Below are 19048 nucleotides of genomic sequence, written 5' to 3'. Positions count from 1 at the left end.
ATCTGAGAATATTCGGTTCACTAAAATATTCAAATGTTGAAGTTTGTTAATTCTAGGTAGCAATAAGGGGGTCCCAGAAGATGAAAGGGCAACGTTCCTCTTTGACAGGCTCACCCTGGGCCACAGTGACAAGGGGACTGAGCCTTAGCCTGTCTTCCACTCAGGAGGGCTGTGATTTTTAGCATATTGCCCTTTCAAAATCTCCACTTGGAGTTTTCCTCAACTGTACCATCTCTTCCAATAAAGTAACATGTTTTAAAAAAAATTCAGTCATGCCATACATAAGGAGAGTTTGGTCAGTGATGGGGCACCTATACAACAGTGTGGCCTAGTGACACTGTAGTTGTTTGGTTTGTGTGAGTATACCTTACTAATTCACACAATGACAGAATCAACTATGGACACAGTTCTCAGAACATATGCCCCTCCCTTTCAGCTATACACAGCTGTGCCTCAACAGAAGGGCTGAAAAAAATAAGGCCAAGGCTAAAGGTCAAATTGGTAATGTTAAATATAAACTATAATAAGTCCTCTTGAACGTTACATGAGTGACTCTGCTTTGCAGAGTGTGGGGAGAGAGATTAGGGGAGAGTTGAATCTGGAGACCAGTTAGAGCCATTTTATGCTGTCCAGATGAGAAACTAGTGTGGCTTGACTGCGATGGTGGCTGAGGAACTGAAGACATGTAAACAAATTCCAGAAGGAGTTCAGACAGACGGACAAGATTTTGCTTGTGGGCAGGAGGTGAGGAATGTGATACAAAGAAAATAGTGTAGGTTTTGGGCTTTGGACTTGGGCACCTGAGTAGATGGTGTTGCTAATTTCTAACTTCGTGTCCTTTGCAGCAGGGATACTTGGGATGGTGGGATGAGGAAGGCATGTCCTGTAAAATCTGAGACAGCTATTAGACTTTTAATTCAAAATGTCATGCAGGTATCTGGGGAAAAGAACAACTCCTTCTCCTCTTCCCTATGATCACAGGGGCTGTTTAGTTTTTTATCTTTTTTTCAGATTTATTTATTTATTTGAAAGGCGGAGAGAGAGAATCTTCCATCCACTCATTCTCTCCCCAAATGGCCACGACCTTACAGATTACCATCTAGTAACTAGATGAAGCTCACCAGGAGAGTATATATAGAGTATGGCACAACTTGCCCCAAGTCTAAGACACCTAATATTGAGAGTATTGTACCATTACCTTGTTCCAGACTGGCTTCTGGTGTTCACCCACAGTGCAACCCCACGTCAGTCTGTCCTAATGTCATTGTGGCCCCTGGTTTCTCCTTTCAAGATGCGGAGAAGAGTTAGCATTTTATTTTGTCTCTTGGCTATAGGTAGAAACAAATTATTTCCCAGTAAAAGGAAAATTCCTTAGGGAAAATGGTAATCATGTATGTCTATGTTTTTCCCCCTTCTCCTTTCAAAACTCTGCCTTCTCTCTGTCCTCTGCAGATAAAATTTGCATGCAAACCCTGAAATTTTCTACTTCTGTGAAAAAATTCAAAACATTTTGTTTCTTTGCTAGATTGTTGATTTAAAATAAAAGATAAAACTGACAGATTTTTGTCTGAAGCAGTCAAAATTTCAAAAGTAGCTGGAGTCCTTTTATTGCTGATTGGTTTGAACATTCACTAAAATATAAACAAGTTTTGCTATGTGGTAATTAAATTTTGTATTTCATGACTGTACTTTAACACTTTCTTAAAAGTGAAGATTATGGGGCTGGCTTTGTGACATAGCAGGTTAATCTGTGATTGTAATGCTGGCATCCCATATCACAGTGCTGGTTGAAGTTCCAGTTGTTCCACTTCTGATCCAGTTCCTTGCTAATGTGCCTCAGAAAACAACAGAATGTAACTCGAGTGCTTAGGCCCCTCACATCCATGTGGGAGGCCCAAATGGAGTTCCTGGCTCCTGGCTTCAACCTGGTTCAGCTGTGGCTGTTGCAGCTATTTGGGGGTGGTGGTGGTGAAGGGGGTGAACTAGTGGATGGAAGTGGAAGATTGTTCTCTCTCTCTCTCTCTCTCTCTCTCTCTCACACACACACACACACACACACACACTCTGCCTTTCAAATAAAATACTTTTTTTAAAAAGTGAGGATTCACCACTAACCGTAATATTAGTCCAATAAGTAAAAAGTAGAGAGACCATTGTTCCACAGAAATATAGACAAGGTCTATAAACAATAATCAAATCATAAGATGTCAGCTTCATTCTTATACATTGCTTTTTTCTGTATTCTATATTAACTACCACATGCCAGTGAAACATGATATTTGTTTTTTGGGGACTGGTTACACTTAGCATAATAGTCTCCACTTGCATCCATTTTGTTGCAAAGGAGATTATAAAGTAAATATAAATTATGTTATTGCAAAAATTAAAGGAAAAAAGAAAGGAAATAGGGGCACTGAGGGAGGTAGGGAGGGAAGGAAGTATGGTTATCTTAGAATTGTATCTATGAAATGCATGAAATCTGTTCTTTATATTAATAAAAATTTTAAAATAAATATTAATCATGTTATAAAGAAATTTTGGCTAAAATAAAATATTATTCTATCTTAAAAAATGTGAGAATTATGGTCCTTTGAGTTAAGGTTCCAGAAAGTGTTTTTGTTCATTTACTACTCTTAGTCTAACTAGTTTGCTTGTCTGTTTCACTGTATGTCTTTCCCACTTGCTTTGGGGACCTCTTCTCTCTGTGTTTGACCCAGATCATATATAGTCAAACATTGCTTAATGACAAGGATACACTCTGAGAAACTCATCGTTCAGTGATTTACTCACTTAAGGTACATCATTGTGTATACTTACAAAAGTAAATACATACTTACACAAGATGTACCTAGATGGCAACATAATAACTAGGCAGTATCATTTTGTGGATCCACAATCATATATGTGGTCCATCGTTGACTGAGATATCATTTCATGGTGGGTGACTATATGAGTTTATGTGTACACTATTCTTTGTTAGATACAAAGAGCAAGATGAACATGGGGTAGGTATTTAAAAGGTTTATAGAAAATGCATATTATAAGAAAACTGGATTTCAAAAAACTTCTGTAGCAAAATAAACTTTTAACTCCATTTTTTTTCCTCAAAAATTTACAATTACCCTCATATTTGTAAGTGTCTGAAACTATCAGTTCACTGGGGATCTTCCTTACTTTCCTGTTTTAGAAAGGCAGTTTGCTATAGTGGTTTGTTAACCTCAGATTGCCTGGATTTAATCTCAATTTAGCCAATCATCTTAGATGAAATTGGGCAAATTATCTAACAGTTTTTCTGTTTTAATGTCTTCATGTGTGACACAGAGATAATAAAAACATCACCCCATTGTGTTATTGATGTTAAATGAATTAATGTGTGTAAATCGCCTTGAAAAGTACCTGACACATGTAAGTATAGCTGTATTTGTAATCATCATTGTTACCATAATCAATATCCAATTACCTCTTTTTCTTCATGTTGTTTATGGTTTGAGAAAAAGAGTTCACGTCTATACTTTGCCACTGGAGGTCTCTCTTGCATTTCTACCAAGCACATCACCCGCATGCTAGCAGAGAAGGTAAAAGCCTGCCCAGCTGCTTAGGTTGTCAGGTGCCGCCAGGACTCAGCAGAGTAGATTGCTGTTGTCACTGTCCCCAGCTCAGGCCCACACTGGAGGGGAGTCTTGCTGCGACAGCTTTTCCTGGTCATCTCCACCCATTCTGTCTCAAGCAGCTTTTCTTTGAAATCAGCCCCTCAAACACTTTGTGCTTGTTCCTCCCAAGTGCAGTGGCCTGAGCTTTCTGTTTCCATTCCTGCACTTGCTCCCAGATTTCAGAGATGGACAGAAACCAAAGGAGCAAGTGCCGACACTGTTCACACTGTCATCTGGCTGTTTGGACATAAAAAGGAGAAGCATGGGTGCATGGATGAGAAAAAGAGACCACCTGAGAGCTAATGCTAGCAGAACGGAAATGGCCAAGTCCTAGGAGCTTCAGCATGGAGGCTCTCCAGGTTGGCTGCACGTTAGAATCACCTGCAGAGCCTCTCGGTCTCTCAAGGCCCAGGCCCATCCCCCAGCACATACTCAGTCTCCAGGACAGGACCGGGGCATCCCTGGATTGAGAACCAGGGCTAGCTTCTTGCTGCTCACAGTGTGGTCCGTGGACCAGCAGCATTGATGATCTTACTTGTTAGAAATGCAAAATCTCAAGCCCCACCGCAGACCTACTGAATCAGAATCTGCATTTTAACAAGTCCCCAGGTGATGTGTATGCTACATGGAAGTTTGAGAAGCAAACTGCACCTTGGGTTAACCTGGGATACTGGAAAACAATACTGATGCTTAAACTTATTCAGTCATCTCCTCATGCACATCTGGACCAAACACTAAAAACTTACTGTAAAATCTTTACTTTTAAAATATTTATTTATTGTTATTTGAAAGGCAGAGCAACAGAGAAAGAGGAGGAACACACACACACACACACACAGTGCCTCTATCCACTGGTTTACTCCCCAAATGGCTGCATCGGTGGTAACTGGGCCAGGCTAAAGCCAGGAGCCTGGAACTCCATCTGGGTCTCCCACATGGGTGGCAAAGACCCAAATTGTTGGGCCATCTTCTACTGCTTTCCCAGGCACTTTATCAGGAAGCTGGATCAGAAGCAGAGCACTCAGATATGGGATGCAAGCATCCCAAGCAGTGATTTAACCTGCTGTGCCACAATGCTGGCCCCTTTACTGTAAATTTAACAATTATTTAATAGACAGATACACAAAGAGTCTTGGAAACTTTTGCTTGTTTCCATTTTTGTTTCACACAGACAAATATAAAGATGTACACATACATGCACACCTTTAAAAATATTTGTTTTGTGGCATAGCAGGTTGGGCTGCCACCTGCAGAGCCAGCAACCCATATAGGCACTGGTTCAAGTTCCAGCTACTCCATTTCTGACCCAGCTTCCTGCTAATGCGCCTGGGAAAATAGCAGAAAATGGCCCAGGTGCTTGGGCCCCTGCACCTACGTGGGAGACCCAGAGGAGGCTCCTGACTCCTGGCTTCAGCCTGGCCCAGCCCTGGCCATTGTGGCCAATTGAGGGTGAACCAGCAGATGGAAGATCTCTCTTTATTTCTGTCTCTTCCCCCTCTCTCTGGGATTCTGACTTTCGAGTGAATAAATAAATCTTTAAAAAATATATTTGTTTTATTTTGTTTGAAAGGCAAAGACACAGAGATCTCCCATCCAATAGTTCACTCCTCAAATTCCTGCAACAGCCAGGGCTGGGCCAGGTTGAAGCCAGGAGCCAGGAACTCAATCCAGGTCTTCTACATGGGTATCAGGGTCCTAAATACTTAAGCTATCACCTGTTTCCTCCCAGGGTATGCATTAGCAGGGAGCTGGAATCAAGAGCAGAGCTGGGACTCAATCCCAAGTATTCCAGTAATGGGAGTGGGCATTCTAAATAGTGTCTTAACCACTACACCAAATTGCCTGCCCAACACATGCACACTTTTAATCATTGTATTTCGTAAGTAACTTGGCAACCTCGTTTTATCAGAAACATGAGCTGAAAAATATGGCTTAGAACCAAATCAAACCTATTATCTGTTCTTATAAATGAAGTTTAATTAGAACAGATGCACAGCCATTTATTTACATGTTGCTTGTTGTTGAGTTCATACAACATTACAACATAAACTGATGTTAGGTAAGACATATACCTTATTTCCTACAATGTTTAAAATACCTACTATGTAGCTCCTTACAAAAAATGTTTGCTGACTACTTTTTTATAGTCCCAAGGCCCTAAGACTGCTAAATATTTTTTTAAATTTTCAACTATCTTTATACTGCCAAAAGGCTCATAGAAATCTGGTCATCAGTTTCCCTACCACAGACATCTTCTGGCAGAAGGGAATGCAATATACTGTATTACTTTTATCTAGGTCTTTTTTTTTTTAAAGATTTTATCTATTTTATTTGAGAGTTAGAGTTACAGACAGTGAGAGGGAGAGACAGAGACAAAGGTCTTCCCTTCCGTTGGTTCATTCCCCAAATGGCTACAATGGCCGGAGCTGCACCAATCCGAAGCCAGGAGCCAGGAGCTTCTTCTGGGTCTCCCACATGGGTGCAGGGGCCCAAGGCCATCTTCTACTGCTTTCCCAGGCCATAGCAGAGAGCTGGACTGGAAGTGGAACAGCCAGGACTAGATCCGTCACCCAGATGGGATGCCAGTGCCACAGGCGGAGGATTAACCTACTGCACCATGGCACCGGCTATCTAGGTCTTTGATTTAATATAGAATCTCCAGCTAAGAGAAGAATTACAGTACTTGTAACCAATTACAGTTAGTTACTTGAACAGCCATTTTATTCCTTCTTCCTTGCCCAGGCAGCACTAATTCTTTAGGAACATGACAGTGTGTCCAGTTCTTAATGATAAATCACAATTAATCTGTTCCAGTAATGGCAGTCACATTCCCCTTTCAAAATACTTGCATTACTAGTCTCCCCTGCTGTTTGGATGGCCCTGTGATAAAGTTCTGGCATAAGATCAGGCATTGAACAGTCGGAATCTCAAACTGGCTGCTGTCTTAACCTTTAATTCATAGCTAAAATTTTAGAAAGGGTTACCCATACTGTTGACTTCCCTGAAAGAATGAACCTCTTTGTCTTAAGTTTTAAAAGAAGTAATAATATATCAACAAGGTTCATGAGAGAAACATAAGATGATTTGTGATGACGTCTTCATCCTGTCTCTGTCCCTAGGCTCTCAAGTGCCCCACAAATACCAGCAAAAGGTAACCAAACTTCCTTAATAGTTTCCTGCATATTCTTAGATCCATTCGTTCTATGTAGATATCAGCTTACATAGATATATAACCTCAACTTTACCCACATAGTAATCTAACATACAGGCTTCTGAACTTTGATCTTTTTCTCCTCAATAATGTGAAAGATGAGTTTTTAACAGTTTCACATACTGGACACTAGTGATGTTTGGGGACTTGGGATTCCTCCTTTTTCTTCTTATACTAGGCCAGCTGCCAAATCTCCTCCTTGATTGGTTTTAAATGTCCTGAAACCAAACCTTAAAAGATTTCACATAATTACAACTAAATTAAAGAGTTTTTCATTTATGAAATTGTGTTTCACATTGCAAAAAATTTAGTCTCCAAAATTCATCTAAAAAAGTGCAGCGACCCTTCCCCTTCCACTTTCTCCCCCAGCTGTTTCTTCTTTGTGATAAGTAAAGGCATTTGGTTCATTTTCAAAGTAAGGTGTTCTGTAGAAAATTACTAACAACTAGCTAACTTAACAGCTTGCAGATGTGTGGAAAGCCACATGTAGCTAGCTAGCGTATCAACTAGGTAAAGTCCCAAAGCTAACAGGGTATTCAGCAAATAGAATGTTAGGGGTGGTTAACTTAGCAAAACGAAAACAGATGGAGATAATAGGCCACACATAGTAAGACTGTGATCTCCTAGTACCCAGTGATGAACTAGGGAAGGGACCTGTGTGCTAGAGAGTAATAGCTTTTTTTTTTTTTTTTTTTTGACAGGCAGAGTTAGAGAGAGAGAGAGAGAGAGAAAGGTTTTCCTTTTCTGTTGGTTCACACCCCCCCCCCTTGGCCTTCACAGCTGGTGTGCTGCGCCTATCCAAAGCCAGGAGCCAGGCGCTTCCTCCTGGTCTCCCATGCGGGTGCAGGGCCCAAGCACGTGGGCCATCCTCCACTGCCTTCCTGGGCCACAGCAGAGAGCTGGCCTGGAAGAGGGGCAACCGGGACAGAATCTGGCTCCCCAGCCGGAACTAGAACCCGCCGCAGGCGGTGGATTAGCCAAGTGAGCCGCGGCGCCGGCCAAGGAGTAATAGCTTGTTGTAAACCACCCCAGGTATGCCTGCCTCCCTTCCAGACACCCGATCTTGCAAGACTGTTAATAAAGACTCTCTTGCATTGCACTTATCAAGTGCGAGTCCATCTTTTGAATGGACAAGTGGGGATATTTCACATTCTTCAGATGGCAGTAAAAGAAACCGATTTGCACAAGGCTGGCGCTGTGGCGCTATGGCATAGTGGGTTAAAGCCCCAACCTGCAGCCCTGGCTACTTCACTTCCGATCCAGCTCTCTGCTGTGGCCTGGGAAAGCAGTAGAAGATGGCCCAAATCCTTGGGCCCCTGCACCCACGTGGGAGACCCAGAAGAAGCTCCTGACTCCTGGCTTTGGATCAGCTCAGTTCTGGCCATTTTGGTCATTCGGGGAGTGAATCAGGATGGAAGACCTCTCTCTCTGGCTCTACCTCTCTCTGTAACTCTTTCAAATAAATAAAATAACTCTTAAAAAAAAAAAAAAGAGTTGCCCAAAATATTGTTTCCCAGCAACTTCACTACCCCCTAGAGGTAGTTTTCAAGATAATGTCTCACATTTTGTATCAATTTACACTTGTTCTTTCATTTGCTCAGAAGTTAAATACATGGATTACTTCCTTATAGACAAAGAAATGAACACAAAGATGGTAAGTAAAAAGGTTTTTAAAAAGATTATAAGTGACTTATGTGTATGCCCAGCCATTTTCCCTAGAAATCGCTCTTGACAAGAAATCTTAAAAATGTTGGACAACCTCCTGCTCAACCTTGCCAACTTGCAGGCCTTTCTATTTCCTACTCTCAACAGTGGAGCTTTTGGAGTTTTTAGTTCCTCTTCTGCCAGTCTTTCCTCTCGGACAAGAGAAGAAGCCATGTGAGCACTGTATGTAAATACTGCTGCACCCTCCTCAGCACTACAACTCCCTGAAAAACCACCCACTCTCGAACTTTCTGAGGCAGGCTCTGAGCTGATCCATCGAAGGTGGTAGAATATACTCAGCTTTGCTGTTCCCAATTATGAATAGAGTCCTTTAGGCCTTGAGTTACTCACATACTATACATAAATGGCAATGAGAAAATTCAAGAGTAAAGTACACATTTTATAAAAGGGAAATGTACTTTGATAGAATTCAGAACCTACTGCATATTGTTCTGCAACTTACCCACCACAATGAAGTATCTACTGTGTGGGGAACTTCCCTCTGAAATGGTTATCAGGTCTTCTGGCAGCTACAGATTGTGATTATTATTTATTTAATTTTAGCCTGCTCTAAGACTGTAGGTTCCCTTTGATGACTCTTTCCCTCATTAAACAAACCTTTTACATTCTGTTTAATATTGATGTAAAATACTATTTAGTTACTCTAGAAGTTCTTGTTTAGACACAAAGAAACATGTGACACTGTCAGCATAATTGTCAGCTACTAATTTTCATTCCCTCTAAAGTACTGCTCAACCAAATCCTGACATTATTTGCTCTTCTTAAATATCTTTTGGTTGCTTTTACTAAGATAAAGGAGTACATAGTACATAGCTTACAGGGACATTAACTGACCTTACGTATCTGGATGACAATTATTAGTCTTAATGTTGATTTCAAGTGACTTTCCATCTGATCTGGCCTCGAGGACAAATAAGCCTATTTCCTAAATTAATAAGTCCATCAGTATCTTTTCATTCAGAACATTATTGCCTTAATTGAAATTATTTTATATGTGAAATGAGTTCACTTTTGACTACATACTTAACATGTTGAGAAGACGGAATTATTTTAAGATTTTTTTTTAAAGATTTAGTTATTTATTTGAAGGGCAGAGTTACAGAGAGGCAGAGGCAGAGAGAGAGAGATCTTCCATCTGCTGGTTCACTCCCCAACTGGCCACAACAGCCAGAGCTGTGCTGATCCAAAGCCAGGAGCCAGGAGCTTCTTCCAGGTCTCCTACGTGGGTGCAGGGACCCAAGGACTTGGGCCATCTTCTGCTGCTTTCCCAAGGCCATAGCAGAGAGCTAGATCACAGTAGAGCACCAGTGCTCGAACCAGCACCCATTTGGGGTACCAGCACTGCAGGCAGCAGCTTTACGTGCTATGCCACAGCACCGGCCACTGATTTATTTATTTATTTGGAAGGCAGAGTAGCAGAGAAAGAGAGGAAAAGAGAGACAGAGAAAGAGAGGGAGAGAGAGATCTTCTATTCACTGGTTCATTCCCCAAACGGCTGCGAGGACCAGGGCTGGGCTAGGCTGAAGCCAGGGACCAGGAGATTCTACTGGGTCTCCCATGTGGGTATCAGAAGCTCAAGGACCTGTGTCATCTTTCACTGTTTTCCCAGCTACATTAGCAGGGAGTTGGATTGGAAATGGAGGAGCCAGGACTCCCAAGAGGCACCCATATGGGATGCTGGTGCTGCAGGCATATCTTAACCCATTGTGCCATAGCACTAGCCCTGGGAAGACTAAATTTTCTAGGAACATTACCATATGGTTTTAAATATCTTATACACCAAGCTACATTGCTTTTTGGATTGCTCTGACAGCAGTCCTCTTAGGTTCAAACCCTAGCTGCAAAGTTTAATTGTTAAATGAGTTTGTTTTTATTATTATGTAACCACTTGGGGCCTCTATTTCCTCATCTGCAAGATGGGGATGATAATAGTACCTGCATTATTTGGTATAATGAGGATGATTTGAATTACTACATGTAAAATAAAACACTGATTTTTGCTTGGGCTTTGTGTTTATACCTTCGAAATGAAAACATGATTATGTTTTTGAAACTTTCCTAAAAACAAACAAAAGAATATTCATCTACACATTTTTTATTTCCCACAATACCAGAGAACCCAGAGAAATTATTCAACTAAAGCATGCAAAAGCCTGATTTCCATGTGCATTGTTTTAAAGATATATTTATTTTATTTGAAAGGCAGAGTTACACAGGGAGAGGGAAAGAGAAACAGGGAGATCTTTCATCTTCTGGTTTGCTCCCCAAATGGACTCAACAGCCAGGGCTGAGCCAGATTGAAGCCAGGAGCCTGGAACTCCATATTGGTCTCCCCTGTGGGTGCCAGGAGCCCCAGCACTTGTAGCATCTTTCACTGCTTTCCCAGGTGTATTAAACGAGCATCTGGATCCAAAGTGAAGCAGCCAGGGCTCGAACTGGTGCCCGTATGGGATGCTGGAGTTGCAGGTTTAATCCACTGTGCCACAATGCCAGCCCCTCGTGTGCGTTATTAATATCTGATCATCCCAAAGTAAAATGGACAATATAAAAGGGCCTCTTTTACTGCATTTACCTAAGGTTAGCATTACATAATTATTCAAAATCACAAATATTTATTGAAATTCGTAGGTAAGATGATGTGGAGGAAAAGGTGGTGATCTGCAACAATAGAAACAGAGAAGGTAAATTCTCAGCTACAGATAAAATAAAATTGGCCATGGATAAGAAATTTGATAAATATCAAGTGGATGATTAGCAGTTTTATTACAATTAGTGCAGTTTGCTTCCAGATTTTTAAGGAGTGTGCATTTGTATAGGTGTGCAACTGTAGTTATTAAAAGCATGGTAGAAAGAATATAATATTTTCTATTTTTTAAGATTTATTTTTGAAGCAGCCTGGAACTCCATCTGGTTTTCCCACATGGGCAACAGGGGCCACCTTCCACTGCTTTCTTCTGTGCATTAGCAGGGAGCTCCATCCGACGTGGAATAGCCGGCATTTGAACCAGAGCTGATATGGAATACAGGAAGTGCAGGCGGTGGCTTAACCTGCTGTGCAGGCCCATAAAATATTTTCTAAATGATGTAAACCAAAAGGTTAATAGTTCTTATACCTTTGTGTGGGAATTGCAAGTGCTTTGTTTTCTTTAGTTTCTACATTACTGGTTTTATATAATGAAAATGCAATTTTAGTTTTTTTCAAAGATTTGTTTATTTATTTGAAAGGCAGAGTTACAGAGAGGCATAAGCAGAGAGAAAAGGGGGGGGGGTCACCTATCCACTGGTTCACTCCCTAATTGGCCGCAATGGCCGGAGCTGTGCCAATCCAAAGCCAGGAGCCAGGAGCTTCTTCCAAGGTCCCCCCTGCAGGTGCAGAAGCCCAAGGACTTGGGCCATCTTCTACTGTTTTCCCAGGCCATAGCAGAGAGCTGGATCAGAAGTGGAGCAGCTGGGTCTTGAATGGGCACCCATATGGGATGCCAGCGCTGCAGGCAGCGGTTTCACCCACTAGGCCACAGTGCTGACCCTGCATTTTTACTTTTAAAATTAGTTTATATAATTAAAATTTCAGATAATCACAAATAATTAAAATTGTAAATCCTAAAATTGACACACAAAAAGTTAATAGTAAATAATTTTGAAAGCACATTTATCTAAAAAGCTTCAAGCTTCATACTTCATTATTTTTCACCTCTGATTTAATTTTTAATAATAGTAAAGCAAATGAGTCATTTATGATTTTAGGGTTTTGGTATTGTCCCGAAATAACGTTTCTTACAACATTCCCCAGTTCTTCTAAGAATCACAAAATGTTGGAGTAATAATCGATTTTTAGAGAAGATCTAGTTCTGGAGTGGGTTTATTGGGATGTAACCCTATTGTAAGTTGAACATCATCCATATAAAATTTCTTGCCATAAAAAATATAAGCTGTTGGTCAGTTTTTTGAACTGACAAATCTGATTTTTTGTTTGTTTAGTGTGTCCATTGAACCCAGACATCTGTGCATTTAATATTTCCTATGTTTGATCATACTGATTTTTTATTTGTCTTACATTTTCAGAAGGAGTTTTGGAGCACCTACACGAAAGCGCAGCAAGGAGAGAGTAACAGAGGAAGTGACTGGTTTCAATTTTACCTTACCTTTCCATTAATTTTTGGTCTCTTCATTATCCTTCTTGTCATTTTCCTAATCTGGAGATGCTTCCTAAGAAACAAAACTCGTAGACAGACAGTGACTGAAGGCCACATTCCTTTCCCTCAGCACCTCAATATCATCACTCCACCTCCCCCACCTGATGAAGTGTTTGACAGCAGTGGATTGTCTCCAGGCTTTCTAGAATATGTGGTTGGTCGTTCAGATTCTGTCTCCACTCGCCTATCCAACTGTGATCCCCCACCTACCTATGAGGAAGCTACTGGCCAGATGAACCTGCGGAGAAGTGAAACAGAACCTCATTTAGACCCACCCCCGGAGTATGAGGACATAGTCAACTCCAACTCAGCCAGTGCCATTGCTATGGTGCCTGTGGTCAACACCATCAAATGAAGCTGTAAACTTCTTTTTACTCTAATTGTTTTTAAATTACTAATGAAAGGACTTTCCAGCACTTTACCACTACATAAATGTGCATTGACTTATTTCATTGGATTCCTACAGCATACCACTTCATAATTTCTAGTTTGATTTTCTTTAGTTTTGTTTCCTATTAAAAATCATTATCTGTGCTCATTGTTGCCAAAGGAAATATGTGAAGAGAGAAAAACATACCAATGGGGGGTCTTCATGTGCTATGATGAGATACATACATATATATATATATATATATACACACACACACACACATGAGTATGTGTATATATACGTGTGTGTATCAACATAGTATGTGTGCAATTGTCTTGAAAATCCATTAACATCTTAAATCACCTGTAAAGAGAATACTCATGAAAATTGGACAAAAGGGACACCCAGGTGATATAAGATAGCCATCAATTTGCTGTAGATTCTTGCAAAAAGGATTTAACTAGTATGTTTTATGATTCTTACTGGCTTCTGTTAGCATTTTTTTCCTTCATCTATCTTAAAATGGAAAATTCATAGAGTGATTCTTAATTTTAGAAACATCTCAGAAAGTGAGAGAGAGTGTGTACAAGATAAGCAATAATTTGTTTGCAATGTATAGCAAGAAAATCCTTGGTTGTTAGTAGTATTTGACTCATTTTATACTAGGGATTGTTTTGTTGTTGACCACCATCCTCCAAATTAAACAATTTACTTAGCATCTTTGAAAGTTTCATGCTATTAATATTAATAACTTTGTGTGGAGGATTTCCTGGCAACAAAATTTGTAAAGTGGATATATACTAACAACAGACACTAGATACCAATTAATTACCCCTTTGCTGATGAGTGGCAATAATTATTTTCTTCTTGCTGTGCACTCTTCTATTCTGTGTACTCTCTCCTACCACTGCAGAATCTTCAAGCACCTAAGAGTTAAGTTTTTTGAAATGATTTTCATGATGGTTTTGTACAGGCTGAAGTCTTTGCCTCAGGCTTATTAGGAGGCAGTTTTCCACTAAATTATGAACTGTGATTTTTATATTTTTCTCCAATTGGTGGAAGATTGCAAAGTATGTGTTGTAACAAGTGCATACTGAATCTAATTATAGCCCTGCATAGATTTCATTATTCTTGCTACTTTGTTTTGTAGTTTCATTAGTTTTTTTTAACTGCAGGCTTTTTACTTTTCCCTTGGAGAAGAGGGAATAGGCTGTGGATAAACTGCCAACATAAAGTGTCTGAGTAGTTGCTTTATAAAGTTCCATTATGTATGCAGTGATGGTAAATTCGTTAGATTATTCACAGAAAATTCATTAGATTATTCACGGAAATATCTTTCTACTACCAAGTCTTGTCTGTGTTGGATAAAATGGCGGATACAGAGGTAGGTGGACATTGTGGTGCAGCAGGTTAAGCCACTGCTTGGGACACCTGTATCCCATACGGGAGTGCTGGTTCCAGTCCCTGCTATGTGCTTCCAATCTAGCTTCATTCTAATGCACCTGGGAGGTAGCAGATGATGGCTCAAGTACTTGGGTCATTGCCACTCACATTGGAAATCTGGACTGAGTTCCAGGCTCCTGGCTTTGGCCTGGTTCAGCCCTGGCTGTTTCAGGCATTTGGGGAGTGATCCAGCAGATAGAAGATCACTTTCTCTCGCTCTCGCTCTCGCTCTCACTCTCTCTCTGTTATTCTGCATTTCAACTAACTAATATTTGAAAATAAAACAAAACCACTCCATCCCCACTGACTCCTCCCTCAATTCTGCCCCAGAATCAAAGGAAGGAGGGAAAACTGCAAGGAATCCTGAACTAGGAGTCAGATAGCCTAACTTTTAACCCCCTTCTGCCATATACTTGCCATGGTACCTTGGACAAGACCCCTATTTGACCCTCAGACTCCTCAACCTGAAAACAGGGATAGTATCATTTGTCCTGCTCTTCTCTGGGGGCTTTAAAAGGATCAAATGAGATGGTGTGTGTCGAAGTAATTTCTAAAATGTGAAGACTTATCTAGATAGAAGATCCTAGCATCAGTACTGTGCTTCAGAGAAGTTTCTCTCTCTTTTTCTCTAAAAGTTATCAGAGCGTTCACATAGTGAGAAATAGAGCAGGGTGTTCTATAAATTACTAACATAGTCCTAGTCTAAGTGTGTGGAATTTTAGTTAAACCCTGCCATACTCTATTCTATACCAAAGCTGTGCCAACTTAAAGATAATGGCTAACTCAGCACAAACCAGGTTTAAGCAAATGTTGGAAAGGGAACCGAAGTGTTTTTAATTAATAGGTTTTGTAGCTTCCTTGAACTAAAACTGACTATATCTTGACACTGATCTCAGAAATGACAATATTGTTTTGAGTGTTGCCATGAGTACATGGCAATCTTTGATTTCTAGTTAAAGCTGAAGGTAGGAGTGTTTGATACAATGACGTATTTGTGAGGTTTTTTTTTTGTTTTGTTTATTTTTAAATGAAAGTTAGGGCTCCCTTTTTTTAAGGTTCATTTTGCGCTGACTTTTCTTTTAGTCATTAATGTCAGTCCCTGGGGTACCTTGAGAACATTTCAGAGGATTTGTAAGATCAAAATATTTTCATAGTAATGTGAAGACATCATTTGTCTTTTCATTCTGATCTCTCAAAAAGAGTTGAAAATGTAAAACCATGCCACATTCCCACACATCTTTTTTCTGTTTTAGAAAATATGGATATTTTTCATAAAAATATTATTTATTTATGTTAGCATGTAATGGATTTGTTGTTTTTAAATGAATTAATACAGTATTTCTTCATTTTATTTTCTAATATGATAAATATTGAGACATAAATCTCATAAACAAAAACTCTTTGACTTCCAGATCCCCATTTTAAGAATATAATGGGGTCTGGAGACCAAAAGTTTGAGAACTACAGGATTAGACAACAGAACAGGATATTCAATTACTAAATATATATTCTTACAAATTTATTTTTACATTTTAAATTCCTGATATTAGATTGAATGCTGTCTCTCAGAGATACCTGAATTAAACTCTAAGGATAAATGTTGATTCCTGAAGAAAAAAGCAAAATGTTTAAACCAATCAATGACCACAGCTTTTTAGACAGTTTGTCAAACACACACATACACACACACACACACCCAGTGTTACTCCATAGTAAAAGCTCCATCAGCTACAGATCTCATCATGCCTTTCATGTGATGACAGAATAAGCAAAATACCACTTCATTCAAGAAATATCATCTGAGGATTGCTCATTTTGTTTGAATGTGGTTTGGGTTTTATATTTTTAAAATACTTTTTGCTACCCCATCTGGTTTTATAAAATGAGTTTCCTAACATTTATTATAATTAAGGGGTTTGTCTGGAATAATATGTATTTTTATGCTTTTATCTTTCCTACCTGACTGATATTATATTCACCTTTGGTAATTTTTAATAAAGGTTTATTTTTGCAGAATATATTTAGTATCTTTATTAAGCAGTAACTAAATTGAATCAGTGGGTTTGCATGTAAATAAAAGAATAGGCTCAACTGTCTTCCAGCAGAATGATTTCTAAGCTTCCACATATAGTGGTTGTATCTTGAATCCTAGAACTGACAATTTTGCTTCCATGCTCTAAATGTCTCAATAAATTGTATGCGTTTAAAGTAAATAAAATGATTTATCCTTTCCCTATTGACCAATACAAATAGAGATGTTGTGTTTTTTCATTGCTAATAATGACATTTTCAAGTTTGATGATCTGATCCAGTTAACTATGGAGGTAGCTTTAACTTGGTTCTATAAAAATAGCATGTATTTTATTATAATATTTCACAATTTAAATGCTTGGTTTACATTAAATTATAGTATTTAACTTTTATGTTTATACTAGGTATGGTTTTTCTTATGTTCCTGTGTTTTTGGTATGCTAAATAAAGCTATTTTTAAATCCAAGAGGTGTCTTATGTGTTTATTTATATTTTGGTTAGGTGATAAATATGCTACATAAGCTCTTTGTTTTATGTTCTTTCGTTGAAAGGCAGAGACAGAGACAAAGAGCTCCAATCTGCTGGTTCACCCCACAAATGCCAGCCAAATCTATGACTGGGCCAGGCTGAAGCTAGGAGATAGGAGTTCAATCCTGGTCTTCCATGTAGGTGGCAGGGACCCAACTACTTGAGCTATCGCCACTGCTTCCCAGGATGTAGATTAGAGGAAGCTGGAGTTGAGAGCAAAGCTGAGACTCCAAACCAAGCAGTATGATATGTAATCTAAACACCACAAACGGCAGCGAAACTGCTATACCAAACACCCTATAAGGTTTTTAAAATTTATGTTCGTTCCAGTAAGGTAAAATGATTACATAATTTCTCTATTTATCTATTATTTATTTTTTTTACAAATTTAGGAACTATCAATTCACTCAACAGAAAGTCAGAAGTCATCTGGTGAAAACCTCAGGGTGTTCTCAATGTAAAAAAGGACTCTGTGTTTTGAATGACCCTTGAATGAAACAAAATGAAAACATTTTCTTCAAAGGAACAGATTAAGCTCCCTGTAGTAGTATAGTTTGTCAAGTCCTGGGAATGGTGTTGTCTACTGGCACAAAGGAGCTGAGTTTAAGGAAGAACACAGCAGATCATTTCATACAAACATAGTTTCAATACATAAATACTGCAACAATCATAACTTTAGTCATTCTATACTTTTGAATTTGGCATGTAAAATAATTTTCAATTTAATAAGGCTGCTTTATACTAATAACCAAAATAAGTTGAAAACATTCCAGTTAATTCTCACATTCATTGTTTTCATAAGAAGTAAGTTTCTCTTATTTATAATACTTTTTAAAATTATATATTTATTTTCATTTTTATTTGAAAGAGAGTGAGACAGATACACACAGATAAAGAGAGAGATCTGTCTGCTGACTCACTCCCCAAATGCCTAAAACTGGAGCTGGGCTAGGCTGAACCCAGGAGCTGAGAACTCAATGTATGTCTTCCTTGTGGATGACAGGGGTCCAAGTACCTGAGCCCTGCCTGCTGCCTCGAAGAGTATGCATTAACAAGAAGCTGGAATTGGATGTTGAGTGAAAACTGAAACCCAGACATTCTAATATGGGATGCAGATGTCCAAAGTGTCGTCTTAACCATTGTGCCAACCACTTTCCCTTTATTTAAACTATTTTTAAATAAAATTCCAGAAGATTCCTTGGTAATTTGATCCACTATTTAAACAGTACTATTTTGGGATAATTTAAAAAATATTTTCTATTTATTGTAGGTTAATGTGTACACAAATCTACAAATGTGATACATGAATATTCTATTGCATTCAAAAACTACCACTATAGATTTTTGAAGAAACTAGGAGAATTGTTGGTTTGTTTTATGTATAGGAAACACATGCTTATTCTTCTGAAAATTTTTATTGAACAATAAAAATTTAAATTCAAGTTAATTTAATTAAAAGTTCGAATTTGATTAACTTTATTCAAAGCACTTCTCTTGACAAGCTCCAAAAACTGATGAAAGGCAACTGATATTCCACTTACAAAAAATGTATCTCTACAGGCTTTTTCTTTAGACAATCAACATAATGTGTAGTTTATGGACACTTTGTTCTACAAAGCAACAGTTTTATTCATCATCAACCACTAAAAGAATTAGTACTGAATTTGGAAATAAAAATATAATTTGAAGCTTACGTCCTAAGATTTAAGAGCATATAAAATGTATTTGTTTGTTAATTATAAAGATAATTGACAGACCCAACTGGTAAAATGTGGGATGCTTCTCCATACCCTAAATAACTTATCTTCCATATAAAGATCTCTTTTTCTCCCCCACAGACAACATTGGTCATACTCTCAACCATTACCACCATTTACATCCCTTTATCCACTCTCCC

The 19048-nt window shown here is 38.9% G+C and overlaps 1 protein-coding gene across 3 annotated transcripts in view; it reads left to right on the top strand.

Annotated features, from left to right (window-relative positions):
• The window catches only part of PRRG1 (proline rich and Gla domain 1), a 113157-nt gene extending 96104 nt beyond the window's left edge, over nucleotides 1-17053 (top strand). For all 3 annotated transcript variants that reach the window (XM_062183470.1, XM_062183471.1, XM_062183472.1), the window contains exon 4: nucleotides 12649-17053. In XM_062183470.1, the coding sequence (XP_062039454.1) occupies nucleotides 12649-13134 (486 nt within the window). In that variant the 3' untranslated portion in view covers nucleotides 13135-17053. The remainder of the gene's footprint in view (nucleotides 1-12648) is intronic.
• Nucleotides 17054-19048: the final 1995 nt, after the last annotated feature.

Source organism: Lepus europaeus, chromosome X, assembly GCF_033115175.1.
Source record: "Lepus europaeus isolate LE1 chromosome X, mLepTim1.pri, whole genome shotgun sequence".
Taxonomy (NCBI): domain Eukaryota; kingdom Metazoa; phylum Chordata; class Mammalia; order Lagomorpha; family Leporidae; genus Lepus; species Lepus europaeus.
This window is presented reverse-complemented; position numbering and strand designations above follow the sequence as displayed.